This window comes from Glycine soja, chromosome 4 (assembly GCF_004193775.1).
Source record: "Glycine soja cultivar W05 chromosome 4, ASM419377v2, whole genome shotgun sequence".
Classification (NCBI taxonomy): Eukaryota; Viridiplantae; Streptophyta; class Magnoliopsida; order Fabales; family Fabaceae; genus Glycine; species Glycine soja.
Window position 1 is genome coordinate 15715973 of NC_041005.1, and position 17063 is coordinate 15733035.

General features: G+C 33.6%; 1 protein-coding gene across 2 annotated transcripts; it reads right to left on the bottom strand.

Annotated features, from left to right (window-relative positions):
• Positions 1 to 436: 436 nt before the first annotated feature.
• Positions 437 to 12772, bottom strand: LOC114409427 (protein NCA1-like). Of its 2 annotated transcripts, none has more exons than XM_028372888.1 (8): positions 12639 to 12772; positions 11762 to 12046; positions 11438 to 11666; positions 10974 to 11119; positions 4306 to 4393; positions 4049 to 4195; positions 1768 to 1917; positions 437 to 960 (listed from the first exon to the last, which is right to left on the bottom strand). In XM_028372888.1, exons 2-8 carry the CDS (start codon positions 12031 to 12033, stop codon positions 889 to 891), a joined length of 1104 nt encoding a protein of 367 aa, XP_028228689.1. In that variant the 5' UTR covers positions 12034 to 12046; positions 12639 to 12772; the 3' UTR covers positions 437 to 888. The 2 variants fall into 2 exon arrangements, with proteins under 2 accessions (XP_028228689.1, XP_028228690.1); XM_028372889.1 differs by having other exon boundaries at positions 12606 to 12766.
• Between the last annotated feature and the right edge of the window lie 4291 nt (positions 12773 to 17063).

Genomic DNA, 17063 nt, shown 5'->3' on the forward strand with positions numbered 1-17063 from the left:
TATCCTAAGGTTCCACTGCTGAATCAATACTGGATAGTAAAAGCAATGGAGAGTTAGGGAGACTAACCTCGAAGGCTGTTCGCGGAGAAGAAGAAGCTTGGCTCGTGGTGTCGCGAAGAAGACGAAAGCTTGGCTCGCGGTGTCACGGAGGATCAACAGGAATGGAAGAAGAAAAGAAGCAGCAGTGGTCTTCCGAGAAGAGGAGCGCGTTTTTAAATTTTTAACTTAAAGGGCAAAATGGCCCATTCACTAAAATTGTTGGGTGCACCAGCAATATTGCTGGGTGCACCTAGCATATCCCAATAAAGAAATGCCTAGCCCGTATTTATAGCCATGGTCAATTCACCTTCGTTTATTTTTCAGTAATGTCTAGCCCATGATAGTGATGATTTTTTTGGAACTATTATTGTCAATGCAACAATGTTTGAAAGTGTAATTGGAATATTAAAGAAATATATCTATAAATTTCACTTTTCACGGTATAGAATGTATCCATCAAGTTGTGACGCAAACTACACAACCTATAGTACCTGTTACTTCGTTTCTAGTTTATTAGAGAAGAGTATATTTAGTTACAATGACGCAAGGAGCGCAATTGCTAGTATGCACCAAGAAGATAAGCAACTAAAGAGGTGGAAACAAAAAAAAATAAATACAAGAGTGGTGCACAAGAAAATACAAAAAGGATTCCCTGTAGAATCTTAGGCTTAGGAAGGTACTGCAGTGCCAGAAATGCCTGAAATATTCATTACTCTGAAATCTCCTCTTCCTCCATTAGTAGTGCCTTTGTTAAGCCGACCTTAATTTACAAGCTCGTCTCGTGGCATACCGTAACATTTTTTATTGCATCTGAATTTGTGTTTCCTTTCTTCATGTGGACCACCTATCTCAGACTGTTGCCTCAGCTTGTTCTTGTTTATCTGGAAGTTGGCTTCTAAGGAAATCTATGACGGATTGCCGCTGGAGAAGAATTGAAATTGAAATTAATTCCAGGATCCAATAAGAAAATGCAGCATTCAGCAAAAAATAAAAAATAAAAAAATCTATGTCCATATCTATTTACAGGGACATACATATCTAGTGAAAACGAGTTTTTCTTTTCATCATACATATCATAAATATAAGGATGGTCAAATAAGGTCCTCATTATATATTACAGGGTTAACCAAATTTTTGGTCCCTAAATTTTTTTGAAAATCGATCTTTAGTCCTTAAACAAAAATTTGACTAATCAAGTTCTTTCAATTATTTTAAAATTTAATTTTTAGTCCCTAAACAAAAGTTTGATTGGTCGAAGTCCCTCAACTTTTTTTCATTAAGATTTTTAATCTCTACACTTTTGAAAAAATTGGTTGTTAATCCTTGAAATCTTATTAAATAAATAAAAAAAATGAATTCAAACTTTTATTTATGGACTAAAAACTGAAATTTCTAAAAATTTAAGGACCTTATCGGTCAAACAAAAGTTTAGAAACTAAAAACAGAATTTAAAAAAATTTAGGGATTAAAAATCTAGTTAACCCTATATTATATATACGTGTATGTGTGTGGAGGAGGAACCAATCTTAACTATTAGATCTCTCATGAATGATTAAGATTGAAACATAAGAGTCATGTGATCCTTTTAAGTGCTCATATATCCTTTATGTAACTTATAACCTAAACTATTCATGCATGTATGATTGTATGGTCAAGATTTATTTCTGTCAGTCAATAAAAATGGTCATCTCGCTTGACACAGTACTTCTTTGTATATCGGCATCTTACCCGCTGCTCGAGCCCACTAGCTTCAGATTTCAACGTGAGTGATTCCAGTAAATCTATGGCTTCTTGAAATCCATCTGTAGCTAACTTTTCATCCCCTAGATTTCTGTCCACATCCGCAACTTTCGCAAGAGAGACAGCAACATCTAAAACCTAAAATAAATCATTAGAAAACAACGAAAAAGGTTAATTTCAATAAAAGCTAAGGAACATGTTCTGCAGTGGCAATTTTGTAAGGACCACCTAATATTTGAATTACTGACCAGAAAATTATCAAAATGATTTGTACTTACTTATTGACATGGTTCAGTTGTTTCAAAAGAGAATCAAAATAAAACTGTGAAGTATCCATACTTTCAAGAACTCCGTAGAAATGAAGAAACTAGAAACATTTAGGTGCATTTTGCTTGTGGAAATGTTTTACTTTATCATTCTAAACTAGGAAATAAAGTGACATTTTTGTAAGACTAGGAAATAAAGTGAAAGCAAAGTGACAATTTTGTAAAACTAGGAAAAGTGGAAAATAAAAACAGAAGATTTCCACCAACCAAAACCACCTAAGTGACACTAAGTCCAAAATTCTTTTATATAAACAAGGCAAAATTGTAAAATTGGTCTCCCACTTTATCTCCAATTACGGATTTGGTCCCCCTATAATCTAATTCACAAATTTGATCCCCCAGTTTTATAAATCCCTGCAAAATTGGTCCTGAAAGCCTAATTTGGACGTTGACCGTTAACCTCAAACATTGACTGCCACATGTCAATGCCACATGTCAACATCTGAGTGGTTCCCTGTAAAGGCTTCATTTTTTGTAGGTAAAATTACACTTTTGGTCTCTCAGTTTTACTCCAATTTCGATTTTGGTCCCCCTATAGTTTAATTCACACATTTAGTCCCCCAGTTTTATAAATCCTTTATAAATTGTTCCTGCAAAATTGGTCTTTTGAATGATTTAGCCACTGGTGCTAGAAACATGGTAGGTCTTGATAAATTTTGTACTTCTTTTTCATCGCAAGTTTTTCACTCACTTGGAACCCAGAGAAAATCACTTTTTGTCTCTCCCACTTCCGGGGTTGTTCAACTTGGGAAAGTGGCGCATGAATCCCAACCTGGGTCTGAAATTTTCAAATCTCTTACTTTAACAGGTTCTATAATAATCTCCTTTTTTTTTTTTTGCTCCCCCATGTGGTATTATGTATATACGACTGCTTAAGTGGCCTATGTATGACAATGGTATTTTTGTTTGAAATTTGAAATACAACTTCTCCAATAATGAAATTTGGCTAAATTTATAAAGGGATTTATAAAATTGGGGGATCAAATGTGCGAATTAAATTATAAGGGGATCAAAATCGAAATTAGAGTAAAACTGGGGACCAAAAGTACAATTTTACCTACAAAAAATGAAACATTTACAGGAAACCACTCAGACATTGACACGTGACATTGACATGTAGCAGTCACACGCGGAGTTGACACGTGACAGTCAACGTCTCAGGTTAACAGTCAACGTCCAAATCGGGCTTCCAGGACCAATTTTGCAGGAATTTATAAAACTGGAGGACCAAATTTGTGAATTAAATTATAGGGAGACCAAATCCGAAATTGGAGATAAACTGGGGGACCAAAAGTGCAATTTTGCCTAAAAACAATTGCATAGAAAAAAATAGACTTGAAAATTACTATAGGTTCCTTTATCAAAAAGGCCCAGACTGTTTTTAGGCTTATAGAATAATACCATAACTAGGATATCAATTGGAAGCTTTGTTTAGGATTTAATAATAGATAGGATAGGACTTTTCTATTAACTTGGGTGTCAAGCAAACATTTCTAAACTATTGTTATTTGATGATCTAGTTGGATTGACAGTTTAAAGATTATCTAGCATGTACCGTACTAGATACACTTAAGAAAAAGTGATACTATTGAAGTGATTCTCCCAGTTTCTCCGTACTTTGTGTGCGCAACTATGCATGTGCCCATCTCTTTGTTCTATATTAGTTTGAATCTCTACAATTTGCAGCATGGCTGCAACGGATAACAAAATTGTGCTGCTGTTCTCGTATTGCCGCCTAATCTAAGTCCATCATATTAAAGCATTCCCATAATTTTAAATTTTAAATAAATGACATTTGCTGATTCACCTTATGACCATGTATAACAACATACTAACCAAAATAGTAAAGCTTGCACCAAGCCAAAAGAGCAAGACTTGCATGAAGGTCAATTAGGTAACAACAAAAATTTAAAATCAAATGTATGCAAATAGTAATAACCAACCTGGGATGGAACGTTTGAATTGTGCTTGACAGCATCACGTCGAACATTCAAAGATTTAAAATAGTAAGATCTTGCAGCTTGAAGGTCTCCATCGTAATATTTAAGATCTCCAATTTTGTTAAGAGAAACAGAAAGTGTATGGGTAATCTGTGGGACAAAAAAGTCAAGAATAAATAGAGAACAAACAAAAAAACGTGATGTTGCAATTATGATTTTTCACTCCGTAGTCTAAAAAAGCAAGGTTCCAATGAAATAACCTCCAAATCATCTTTTGGCAACTTCGACAGAAATTGAACACTTTCTTCAAAATATGCAACTGCAGAACTCGCATCACCCATTGCTCGGCTGCAGAAAAATGATGTGTTAACAAGTAGATCATGATCTGCCTCCATTAAACATGTCATAGAACTATTCTTTTACCATTTTGTGATACAATAAGAATTATTATTAGAGAAGAAACAAGTGAACATAAGAGCAGAGAATAAGATACTTAGATAAGGAAACAAAAGGCCAAATCCAGGAAAAAAAACCAACAAAAAGATAAGCAATCTCTTGAAATGTCCAACATCAAAACCCCTCTCGATTAACTAAGCACCACAGAAAAGCCAAAGGGGAAGACAATAGTTTTCTCTGAATGCCAAATATTCGAAGATACAATTTTGCAACCATATAATGATAAGTTCAAGGACCTGTTTCAAAAACCCAGAATCATGATGGAGGTGGGAGCATAAAACTAGCAAAAAATATTTGGGAATGCTTCTCACTGTAGTAGTTAACTCTGGACACCAAAAACACCATAGCAGTATAGTGGATCTCAGAGTTGTACACCTAAGATAGTGGATACAATGCAAAAAAAAAAAAATACCTTTTTTGTGTGTGTTAAATGGCGACAACAAGGTCTTAATCTAGGACCTTATGCAAACTACCAAAAAAAGTTTTAATACGCACATAAATGATCAAAACTGAAATTTTTCTCACAATGAGACATATTCATCATTATAATAAGTTTCATTCGTATTTGGTTATTATAGTTTAATCTACAACTTCCTCTTTTGTTGGTCCCATAGTTTCTTTCTTTGGGACACCTGTCATAACCTCAGAGAAGCTGAATGGTAGTAGAAATTATTTGTCCTGGTCTGCATCTATGGAACTCTGGTTCCTTGGCCAAGGGCATCATGACCATTTGGAGAAAGAGTTCACTGAAATACGGACAGAAAGTCAGGGACAATGGAAGAGGCTTGACTTTCAACTCTGTGCCTTGTTGTGGCAGTCCATGGAGCCAAATATCTTAGAAACCTTGAGGTCATTCAAAACCTGTTACTACTTTTGGAAAAAGGCCCCAAAGATTTATGCCAATGACATTCAGAGATTGTATGATGCAGCTGACAAGTTGACATCTTACAAGCAAACGGATCATGATATGACCACATGTGTTGCTCAAATTCAATCTGCAATTGAAGAACTAAAAATGCTCTTAGATGCTGACTTAGTGGAGGAAATGAAAAGGAAGCATGGCAATCTGTACATGGTTCTGGCCTTGCGTGCCATGAATCCAGATTTTGATCATATTCGTGATCAAATTCTGACTGGTCAAAAAGTTCCTTCAACGGATAGCCTCATGACACGTCTTCTTCACATTCCCACCCCAAGAAAGACTGGAAACTCACTTGAGCATGTTGAATCTTCAGCAATGGTGTCTACTAGAGGAAGATTATAGGAATTGTGGAAGACGTGGTGGCGGTTGTGGAGGTAGAGACACGAAGTCAGACCTTCGATGCTCACATTGCAAGAAGTCGGGTCACACCCAAGACAAATGCTACTATATAATTGGCTGGCCTGATAAAACAGCAAATGTCTCCAAATCAAAAACACTTGATCCTAAGTTTCTAAAGAGGAGTATCAAGAATACCTTCGATTGAACTCCAATAGTCAAGCTCAATCATCTTCAGGCCCGAGTACTTCAACAGCTTGCATTTCTCAGTCTGTGGATAGCCAAGGTCCATAGGTAATTGATTCAGGTGCTTCTGATCATATTTCCTGTAATGACTCTCTATTCACCTCTAAGTCTCCTCCAAAATTCCCTCATCTAATTAGTGATCACCCTAGCAAATGGCACCAAAGTCGACTCTAAAGGAGTCGGCAAAGTCTCCATTTCTTCTTCTTTAAACTTGGATCCAGTTCTTTTTGTTCCTAATTGTCCTTTCAACATAGTTTCTCTTAGTCAACTGACAAAATCATTAAATTGTTTTGTAACATTTGATGTTGATTCCTTTGTTATACAGGAATGTGGTATAGGTCAGTTGATTGGCATAGGACATGAATCCAAAGGTCTCTACTATCTTGAAACCAGACCGTCTATGTCCTGTATTGCATCTTTGTCTCGTATTGCATCTTTGTCTCCTAAGCTTTTGCATGATAGCTTAGGTCATCCACATTTATCAAAGTTGAAGAAAATGGTTCCTAGTCTTAGAAGGCTTCAAGTCTTAGAATGAGTCATGTCAATTAGGAAAACATGTTAGGTCCTCTTTTCTAAAGAGAACTGAAACAAGATGTAACTCTGCTTTTCTCACTATTCACTCTGATATTTGAGGTCCAAGCCGTGTCACATCTATTGGTTTCAGATATTTTGTTACCTTTATTGATGAATACTCTACATGTACTTGGGTTTATTTAATGAAAGATCGATCTAAACTTTTACCTATATTCATGTCTTTCTTTAATGAAATCATGACCCAATTTGGAAAAGTAATTAAGATTCTCAGGAGTGATAATGCCAAAGAATATTTCTCCTCTAATCTTTCTTCGTTTTAACCACAATAGACATTTTACATTATTCTACATGACCTCACACACCCCAACAAAATGGTACATCACTGGATCCACTGTTGTCTCCCCTTCATGAAATCCCTATTATGGACACAAGTCAAGCCACCTCTACAACCAGCCCTTCCAGTCCTTCTTCATGACCTCACACCACTCACCAGCATGAGAGACACTGAGAGAGTTATCTAGTCCTATGTTATATGGAGAGTCATCTGCTTCATGTCCATCACCTTCAGCTATCCATACAATAGTTCCCACTGATGACCACTCTAAGTAGCCAATTGCTCTTAGGAGAGGTATACGATCTACCAAAAATTCCAATCCTATATTTAATTTTTTGAGTTATCACCAGTTATTTCCTCATGTTTCCTTTGTTTCATCCATATCACCTCTCACCATTCCTAAAAATATCCATGAAGCACTTGATCACCTTGGATGCCAACAAGCCATGATTGTTGAAATACATGGGAAGAAGATAGTTGGTTGTAGATGAGTGTATGCTATTAAGGTTGGGCCTAATGGTGAAGTTGATCGCCTTAAGGCTAAATTGGTGGCAAAAGGGTACACACAGATATATGGCCTTGACTATGGCAATACCTTTTCTCCTGTGGCCAAACTCACCATGGTCAGCGTATTTCTTGTTATGGCTGTCATTTGCCATTGGCCTCTCCATCAATTGGATATTAAAAATGCCTTCGTGCATGGTGACCTGGAAGAAGAGATAACATGGAGCAACCTCCTGCATTTGTCGCTCAAGGGGAATATGGGTTAGTTTGTAAATTGCGTCGATCTCTCTATGGTCTCAAACAATCTCCAAGAGCTTGGTTTGGGAAATTTAGTCAAATTTAGTCAAATTGTATAGGCTTTTGGATTGAAGCACAGTGAAGCAAATCATTCAATTTTCTATTGTCACACTTCTCCAAGAAAGTGTATTTATCTAATTGTCTATGTTGATGACATAGTTATTACAAGGAATGATGCTACTACAATTAGCTGGTTGAAAAAGCACCTATTCAACCACTTTCGGACCCAAGACCTTGGGTGTCTAAAATACTTTCTTGGTATTGAGGTGGCTCATACAAACAAAGGCATTGCTATTTCTCAAAGAAAGTATGCTTTCAATATCTTGAAAGAAAAAGGCATGATTGGGTGTAGGCCTCTTCAGAGTCCCATGGACCCAAATCAAAAGTTGATGGCAGAACAAGGTGAACCCTTCAATGATCCTGAACGGTATAGGAGATGATAACGACTAATTATGAGTATATTTTGGGATTAAATTATATAGGAATTTGTAATTTTTTCCTCATAATTTTTTCTTTTTGAGCATATAATTGTTAAATTATTATCATTTAAGTTTTTTTGCAGAGAATATTAAAAGTGATGAATTTATGATGCTTAGTGAGTAAAATAAAGTTAATTAAGGAAATAGAGCTAATTAAGGAAAACAAGCTAATTGAGGAAAGCAAGGTTAATTAAGGAAAGAAGACTAATAGAGGAAAGCAAGACTAATCAAGGGAAGTAGACTAATTGAGGAAAGCATGGTTAATTAAGGAAAGAAGAATAATTAAGAAAAGCATGATTAATTAAGGAAAGTAAAGTCGGGCTTAGTGCAAGAAGTCCACTAATCTGCACCTATAAAAGAAGAAGAGGAAAGAAGGAAAAGACACATAGAAATTCCAACAGAATACAATTCGTTGCAAAGGCTAGAAGGAGAAGCAAGTATTGGGAGCCATTCCTTCCCTCAATTCCCTTTCTTATCTTTTTCCCCTTTACTAAATATTCCCCTCTTCCAATTGTAAAGTCTCCATGACAATGAGAGACTAAACCCCCTTCTTGATGTAATTTCTCTTTCTATCTATTTATGAATATTACATTTACATTATCTTTTCCTGTGCTTAATATTATTGTTTGTGGCTTGATCACTCATTTGCATGATAAGTTTTAGGGGTAGCGACGCGTTGAAAAACATTATTTTCTAATAGAACTGGAAAAGAGTATCTAAATAAAGTTATCACTAGGGATAGATTGATATTTGTTTAGCCTGTTATACATCTCTATTCTTAATGCAATTTACTAATTTTAGCTCTGTAAAGGGATTTGGGAGAGAAAATAGATAAATTAGACTCTTTCATGTGGGGGATCAAAGTTAGAGTATACTAGTAGATGCAGGTGTAAATTGAAATAATTATAAATAGAGAAAAATCATTAACAGTACATCAAGGAGTAGCTCTAGTAGACTAAGTTTTCAACATTCTCATCTTTTGAATTTCCTTCTACAATAATATTGGATTTTTTCATCTTTTCTGTCTTTAATTAATTAATTTAAATTCTTGTTTAATTTCTCCTCTTATTTGATTTAATTTTCTGCCAATTTAAATTACTATTTTTCTACAACCTTTCCAAATCTTTTTATTAATCAAATATTAATCTACATAAGTACAAACAAAGTCCCTGTGGATACAATACTCAGACTTCCGTTCTAACTTTACTACTTGAGACGCATTGGTAAACTTGTCAATCCATCAACAGGGGACTAATTTGGAAAACTCATTTATCTTACAATCACTAGACCTGACATCTCTTTTGTAGTTGGGGTAGTTAGTCAATTTATGCAAGCTTTTCACACTAATCACTGGAATGTTGTAATTCGCATTCTTAGGTACATTAAAAGGACTCCAAGACAGGGATTGTTGTATGAAGACAAGGGAAACACCCATGTTACTAGGTACTGTGGTAATGACTGGGCAAGCTCTCCTATAGACAGGCGCTCTACTACTGGATATTGTGTGTTCATAGGAGGAAATCTGATTTCTTGGAATAACAAGAAACAAAATGTTGTTGCCTGGTCTAGTGCAGAAGTTGAATATAAGGCCATGGCTTCAGCCGCTTGTGAACTAATGTGGGTCAAACAACTTCTCCAGGAACTTAAATTTTGTGAAGTTCAGCAGATGCAACTATATTGTGATAATCAACACTTCATATTATTTCTAACCCAGTATTCCATGAAAGAGCCAAACACATAGAAATTGACTACCACTTTGTTCAAGAGAAGTTGTTGGCTAAGGAAATTAATACTGAAAAAATTAGCTCTAATGATCAAATTGCAGATATTTTGACCAAGTCATTGAGGGGACCTAGGATTCAATTTTTAGGCTCCAAGCTCGGTGCATATGATTTAAATGTTCCAGCTTGAGGGGGAATGTTAGAAAATAGGTTATTATGTCCCTATTGTACTAGGCTACTGTTCTTTTTTTTATACTTTTTTGTATATTCTCTGTTCTGAGCTCTCTGTAAAAGTTTCCTTTGTAAGCTAAGTTTGATATATAAGAGAAGCTGAGTGAGAAAACACTCAAGCATTTCATCCAAAATATCTCTCATTAATTCAAGTGAAATAAATTCAAGGATTAACTTGTACAACTAATTAGTAGACAGATAAATTTAAGAACTAAGCTCTGAGACGGGAATAATTCCAAGTAATCAGTTACCTGTTTACTCTTTCTAAATTAGATCTGACTTATTAAATAAAGAAGTTTCACAGTTTCTTACTAAGTCACCTTGACAAAAAAAAATAGGAGTTTTCCTTCTCAATAAAGAAACATAATGCCCTCATTTTAGGGTGGTATAAAAAAGAAAATAAGAAAACAACTTAGCCATAAATACTTGGGATCAACTTAAAAGGACCATTTTCCTAAGATGATCTGGACTTAGCACACTAATTTTCTCATCTCCACTAATGTTAGGTGATCTACTTTCTTCTACCATTTTTGGTCTCTATCTAGTTATATTTAGTGTCCCTGCATTACTATTTTGCTCCAATTCCTTTGTATCTTATAGACTATTCTATATTCAATCAGTGAGACTCGCGACAGATATATTATAGTTGTTCAAAATTTCTTCATTTTTCTTTAAGCACAAACCTTTTACACAAATAATATCTGAGGACATATAGCAATAATATTCTACATAAACTAACAAAACAAACTACAGTGATGAGAGGACTGAATGAAAGATTGATATATGCACAAACAGGAAAATAAGAGCAACAGACTGATTAACCAGTTGACTGCAGGGAAGGGGGGTAGAAGAGAGCAAGAAAACATACCAGCAGTCACCAAGCATACCCAAGACTGCTCCTAGCTGTGAACATAACTCTGAAGTGTTACCAACTTTTTCTAACTGATCACGAATGTCTTCTGCACAGAAGTTGAGTCTTGATTTGGCACTTTCTAAATTCTGAGCACGGAATGCCTGTTTTTGGATTCCATATAGCAAAATACTCATTATCAAGAGGTGGAACCAAATCAACAAAGTTTAAAATGTAACTTAGTAAACAAATGGCAGTAGCTGCAGCAGAGCAACAGTTATTAAGTATTAACATCAATATCTCTCCCGGATAAAGATATTTTCCAACACATCTAATCATGCATACCAGTACAGCACTATCAAGAATAATTAACATCATTGCCAATTACATTAAGGAAAAAAGTTTTCAAGGATCTTTATCTTTCTCCGTTTAATTATTCATATATAAAGATTTAACATTAACATTTAAAAAGACCAACCTACCCTCATAGCCTGTTGCACCAAGAAAGAACCTCTTTCCAAAGACACATCCTCATATATGACCTGTTTACTCTCTGCTGCTTCTTCTCCTTTGTCTGCACTAACAGACCTTTTGATCCTAGCATGACCTTCAATAAAGCGATCAACTACACCTTGAAGATTAGCATCAGGCTCGATCTTCACAATATCAGCCCCACATAACGGGCAGTCCTTAAAGCGCGATATGCATGCTCTAATTTCAGACAAGTAGATTATGAGAAATGAACTAAAAATATAGTATGCAATGCATCATATATTCAAGAAATAAGCATGGGACGTAATACATACTTGCAGAAAACATGAGAACAAGGTACACATTTGCTGGTGTCAAATAAAAGTGCTTGGCACACCGTACAGCTAAGAGGACCAATCTTAAACGACTGTGAATCATATCCAAAAGGGCACTTTGGTGAGGTACTAGCTGAGTCATTAACCTCTTTCTTCACCTTACTCTCAGACTCAGCCTGATGTTTCATAGAGTTTTCGCCAGATTTCTTAGAGGCATTGTTATCATCGGGGCGAGCAGCTTTGACAAAGGGGCAAACTGGTGTCATATTCATCAAGAACAAGAACCTGCCAAAGCATCAAACAAACATCTTTGCATTCAATCACCCTTTCGTTTTAATTTATTTTAAGTGAAACTTCCTAAACAAATAACAGTTATCCTAACCATTATTCTAAGAACAATTATTAAGGAAACAACAAATAAAAAGTTTTTATAAGAAATCATGGTACATGAATTGATAACATTATTCCTACACATTCCAATAAAATTTCATTTGTGATTCCTTTTGGTGTATTTGGTAGGAAGGAATGAAATACTACTCCAGATTTAAATCCTATTAATTTTCTACATGAAGGAACTTAATAATTCAATTTTAAATCTTTATTTTTACTGCAAAGACAACATCTAAGGAAAAATCCCTCATACCTTGGAAGTAATAAAAAGCGAAAAATTGCATCACAAATGAACTTAAAAATTCTGCACACCCTCCCTTGTTCCCCAATTATTCTAGAATCATCTATTTTTCCAACTGGGTACATTGAATCAAAATCAAGATTCAATTTTTTCAACAGATAAAATTACCCTTTTGTTTATTTCGAGAATTAAAAAGGATGGAAATATTATTACAGGATCGAGCGAAAAGAGATATAGAGAAGTAACTGGAAGTTGCAAAGAACGACGTCGTCGCAGCCTGTTTGGTGGTACTTTGTAATTCTTCTTCTTCCTTCGTCTTTGGTTGAGTGTGTGAGAGAAAAAAAATGTGGATGATGATGGTACAGTTAGACGAACTTATCGTTTATATTTGAGTTTATAGTCCCTCATTTATTGTGCATTTCTAGAGGGGTCATAATTTATTTATTTTAGATTTCAAACTTAAATATACTTTTAATCTTTTAAAATTGAGATCTATGTACTTTTCAGATTAAAATTTATATTTATTAATCTTCAAAATCGTGAAATGCCCTCTTTAGTCCTTATTGATTGATTTGTAACGGTTCATATACACAATTCTGACGATTTTTTTATTACATGATAGACTAAAAAATATTTCATGAATTTGAAAAACGATACAAATTTCAATTTGAGAATTAAAAAAATAAAACCCTAAATTAAGACTAAAAATATATTTAAAATATTTATTTTAGTAAATCTTAAATAATTTATTAGTTCTATAATATATGAGTATTTTGTTTTTAGTCTTTTTTATCTCCATTATTTTTTTGTTTAATTATGATTTCTATCATTTGATTTATCCATCAAATTTAACAGAAAAAAATAAATAAACTAAAATAAAATAAAAAATAAAATTATAAGGACCAAAAATTAAAAGGGCAGTAAAAAAAATCTTTATATTATAGGGGACTAAATAACTATTTAGGCCAACTTTATAAAAATTAAACATTCAAACACTACAAATGTACTAATGGGTAGAAGAAAAACTAAACCTGCAAATTAAATGTACTAGTAATCAACAAAAATTATAAAAATTAAATTTTAAACATACAACTTCATAGAAATCATGAAATTATGGTTTAATTTTTGTAATATTTTTTTTATGGTCACCAGTACATTCGTTGTAGGATAATTTTTTTCTCTCTCTCATTAGTACATTTGTAGTATTTGGAAATTAAGGGCACGTTTACTTTGCAAAAAAACAAAACTTTTTTTAATTTTTTCACTTTTAATTACAAAATTATTACCTTATTTTTCATATTTTTTTATTAGTGGGAATCACATAACGAAAGAAAAGAAAAAAAAAAAAAAAAAGCGAGACTAACTATCCCTGAGGTACAAAATTGTTTGTTGATGCTTATTTTTAATATGTCTCCCGGTTTTAAAGATTTGTACAAAAATAACTCAAAATAACTTCTTCTTTTTTGTGTGTTTTGATGGTTCTTGTACAAATTTTTGAAAGCATGAAACAAATTGTAAAAAATGTGAGAATTTTGTAATTAAAAGTGAATACAGATAATGAAAAATAAAAGTTAACGAACCTTAATTTTTATAAATTAAGCTTAAATAGTTGTTTAATTCATACAATATAAGATTATTTTCATTTTAATCCTATTAACTTTTTTTTATTTTGGTCATTATAATTTTCTGTTTTTCTACGTTGGTATGTACCAAAAATAATCTAATAATTATTAGATTAAAGATATTTAAATATATCTTTTAGTAAAGAAAAAAATAGATTAAATTGTTTTAATATATTATATTTTTATTTTTATTTTGAAAAGATGTTATTATAATAATATATTATATTGGTTAAAGATAATAGAAATAATAGATAAAGAAAGATCGGTTTAACAAATTTAAAATTACGTATAATTCTTATATCCAGTGGTAGTTTCTTCTCTTAGAATCATATATATAAATGATCTCTCTTGGTATTAGTGGATTGCTCAAGGACTAAGAAAGAGAAAGAAAGTGGAGAAATTATTTCAACGCAATTAGTATAGGAGAAGAAGAACAACGAAGAGCATAAATTTCTTGCATCAAGAGATAAGTAAAATATTTTTTTCTAAACATCCATGGTATGAATTCTTGACAATGTGTTTTATATATATATATATATATATATATATATATATATAATCTAAAGGACTTTATCATTTAATTAATGAATATATAATTTAACCTTTAGAATCCGAACTAATTTGTATATATGTATTATGTTCTAGCCATTAAATATTATACGCCTTAGTTATTATAGTACATATATAATTGTTGTTATATATGTGGTTTCATATTATTAATTGATTTTATTATTATTGAGGTGTGATTTTGAGAATTACTATTGGATGCACAAAATTAGGAAATTTGATGGTAGTTTTTTTAGAATGGTATTCTTATAATTTTGTGAGTTGATCATCACCTCCTGAGAAGGGATTATTATGTACATTTTATTATGATATTATAATGTTAAATACTTCAATCTGGGATGAGAATGATATTTATTTATAGATATCCCCATCTAAGATAGGGAAGGGATTCTAGATACCTCCATCTATGATGGGAAAGACACTAGGACGCAATTGCATGGAATATGAACTCATAGACCCTTTGAAAAATATGAGATCAACACTAGTTTCGAGAACCAAAGAATTGAGTCTTGTGATTCTGGGAATCACTAAATTGTGAGGCGATGAGGTGTTTGCATTTATTTAAATATTTTATCTATTTAGAATGTCATGAATTGTTATAATATGATTTTTATTGGAGAGCATATATATATATATATATATATATATATATATATATATATATATATATATATATATATATATATAATCCTATTTTAAATTCGTTGTGGATATCATGGTTGGTTTTTTGGATTACCGTGCCGGTTAAAAATAACATTATTTGTGAACTCCTTTTAGTTGTTTTATTCATTGAGATTATCATCTTAGTTACATTCGTTGAGGAAGAAGTTGCTGGGTTTGAAGAGACTTAAGACATAGTTTTCTTAGTTACATTTATTTTAGTTTGGTTAGTACTTCAGAATAAGACGCTGGATGCGGCTACTTTTGTTATATTTTTAGCGTTAATTTAGTTTAGATACCCATGTTTTGAGGATAATGTTTTCTTTATGAAAAGATTCGCTTATTTGACTTATTTTATTATACATGAGGTATTTTTAAAACTATTATAATTTTGGGATTTCATATTCTTTTTGGTATATTTTAGTACAGGTTGTTATTGTAACGAATGGTGTTACATTATGGTATCAGAGCAGTTTGATCCTAAATAGAATTGTGGTAATGGGTTATTTTCAAAAGATCAAATATGGACACATAGGACTGCTTATTAGAGTTATAAATGACATGCTATTCTTTTAGATATTGGACTTGATCAACCCAGTGTTTGATTGGTGGTATGCAAATTTATGGCACCTAATAGGCAAAGGGAAAATGTAAATGATGCACTTGCAACGAACATGGCTCGAATGACCAAAGTTATGTAAGCACAGATGGAGGCTATCTGTCAAATGAATAGGAATGGAAGTAGAGTCTTCACCAACTTGATTTTGCCTCTGAACCCTCAATACACGAGGTTACCAAAATTTCATAAGAATGATCTGCCATTTTTCTATGGCAACGTAGATCTTGTGGAAGCAAAAGAATGGCTCCAAAAGCTAAATAAAATTTTTAGAGTCATGAGATGTGATCATGTGTAGAAGGTGGACTTTGCCACCTACATGCTGGAGTCTGATGCAGAGCATTGGTGGAAAAACACACGAGGGAGTTTGGCAACTCGAGGAGCTCTTATCACTTGGGAGGAGTTCAAGGAAGTTTTTTTGGGGAAGTACTTTCCTCACAATGTTTGTATCCAAAAGGAGACCGAGTTCCTCCAACTTTAGCAGGGAAATATGACCATTGTCGAGTACGTGGCTAAGTATGAGAGCCTAGTGAGGTTTTCTCATTATTTGAAGGATAATTCTCAAGATTATTGGAAGGTTATCAAGTTTGAAGAGGGCTTGAAACCAGAGTAATAGAGTTCTATCAACATCTTGGAGATTAGAGATTATCCTACCCTAGTGAACAAATGTCGCATAACAGAGCAGAAAATGCAAGCAGTGAGGGATCATAGATCTAAGGAGAAGGCTAGCTTTGATGGGAAGAAATTCCATAGCAAGGATGACAAGTTTCAAAATCAGTTGTGACCTGTGCCCATCATCAATAAAGGAAAACATGTGCAAAGAGTTAAGACTGACAAAGGTGTCGGACGTCAGTGGTGTGGCTTGATTTATGGAGATCATCCCTGTCCCACAGCACATACCACTTGCTACAAATGTGAGAAAGTGGGACACTATGCTAGAAGTTGTAGGGGTGAGGGACAACCCAACCAAGGCCACATAACTAGGGGAGAGTCTTTACACTCCAAGGGGAAAAGGTGAAGGAGTCTGATGGTTTGATTCAAGGCATGGGCTTTATTAAATAAATAAAAATAATTATATTATTTGATTCAGGAGTGACACATTCGTTCATATTTCTTGATTGTGTGAAATATTCTGCCTTCCCTTTTTTCTAAATTGCCTTTTGATTCGAGTGTTGCTACTCTTGCAAAAGTGAAGCTTGTTACTTC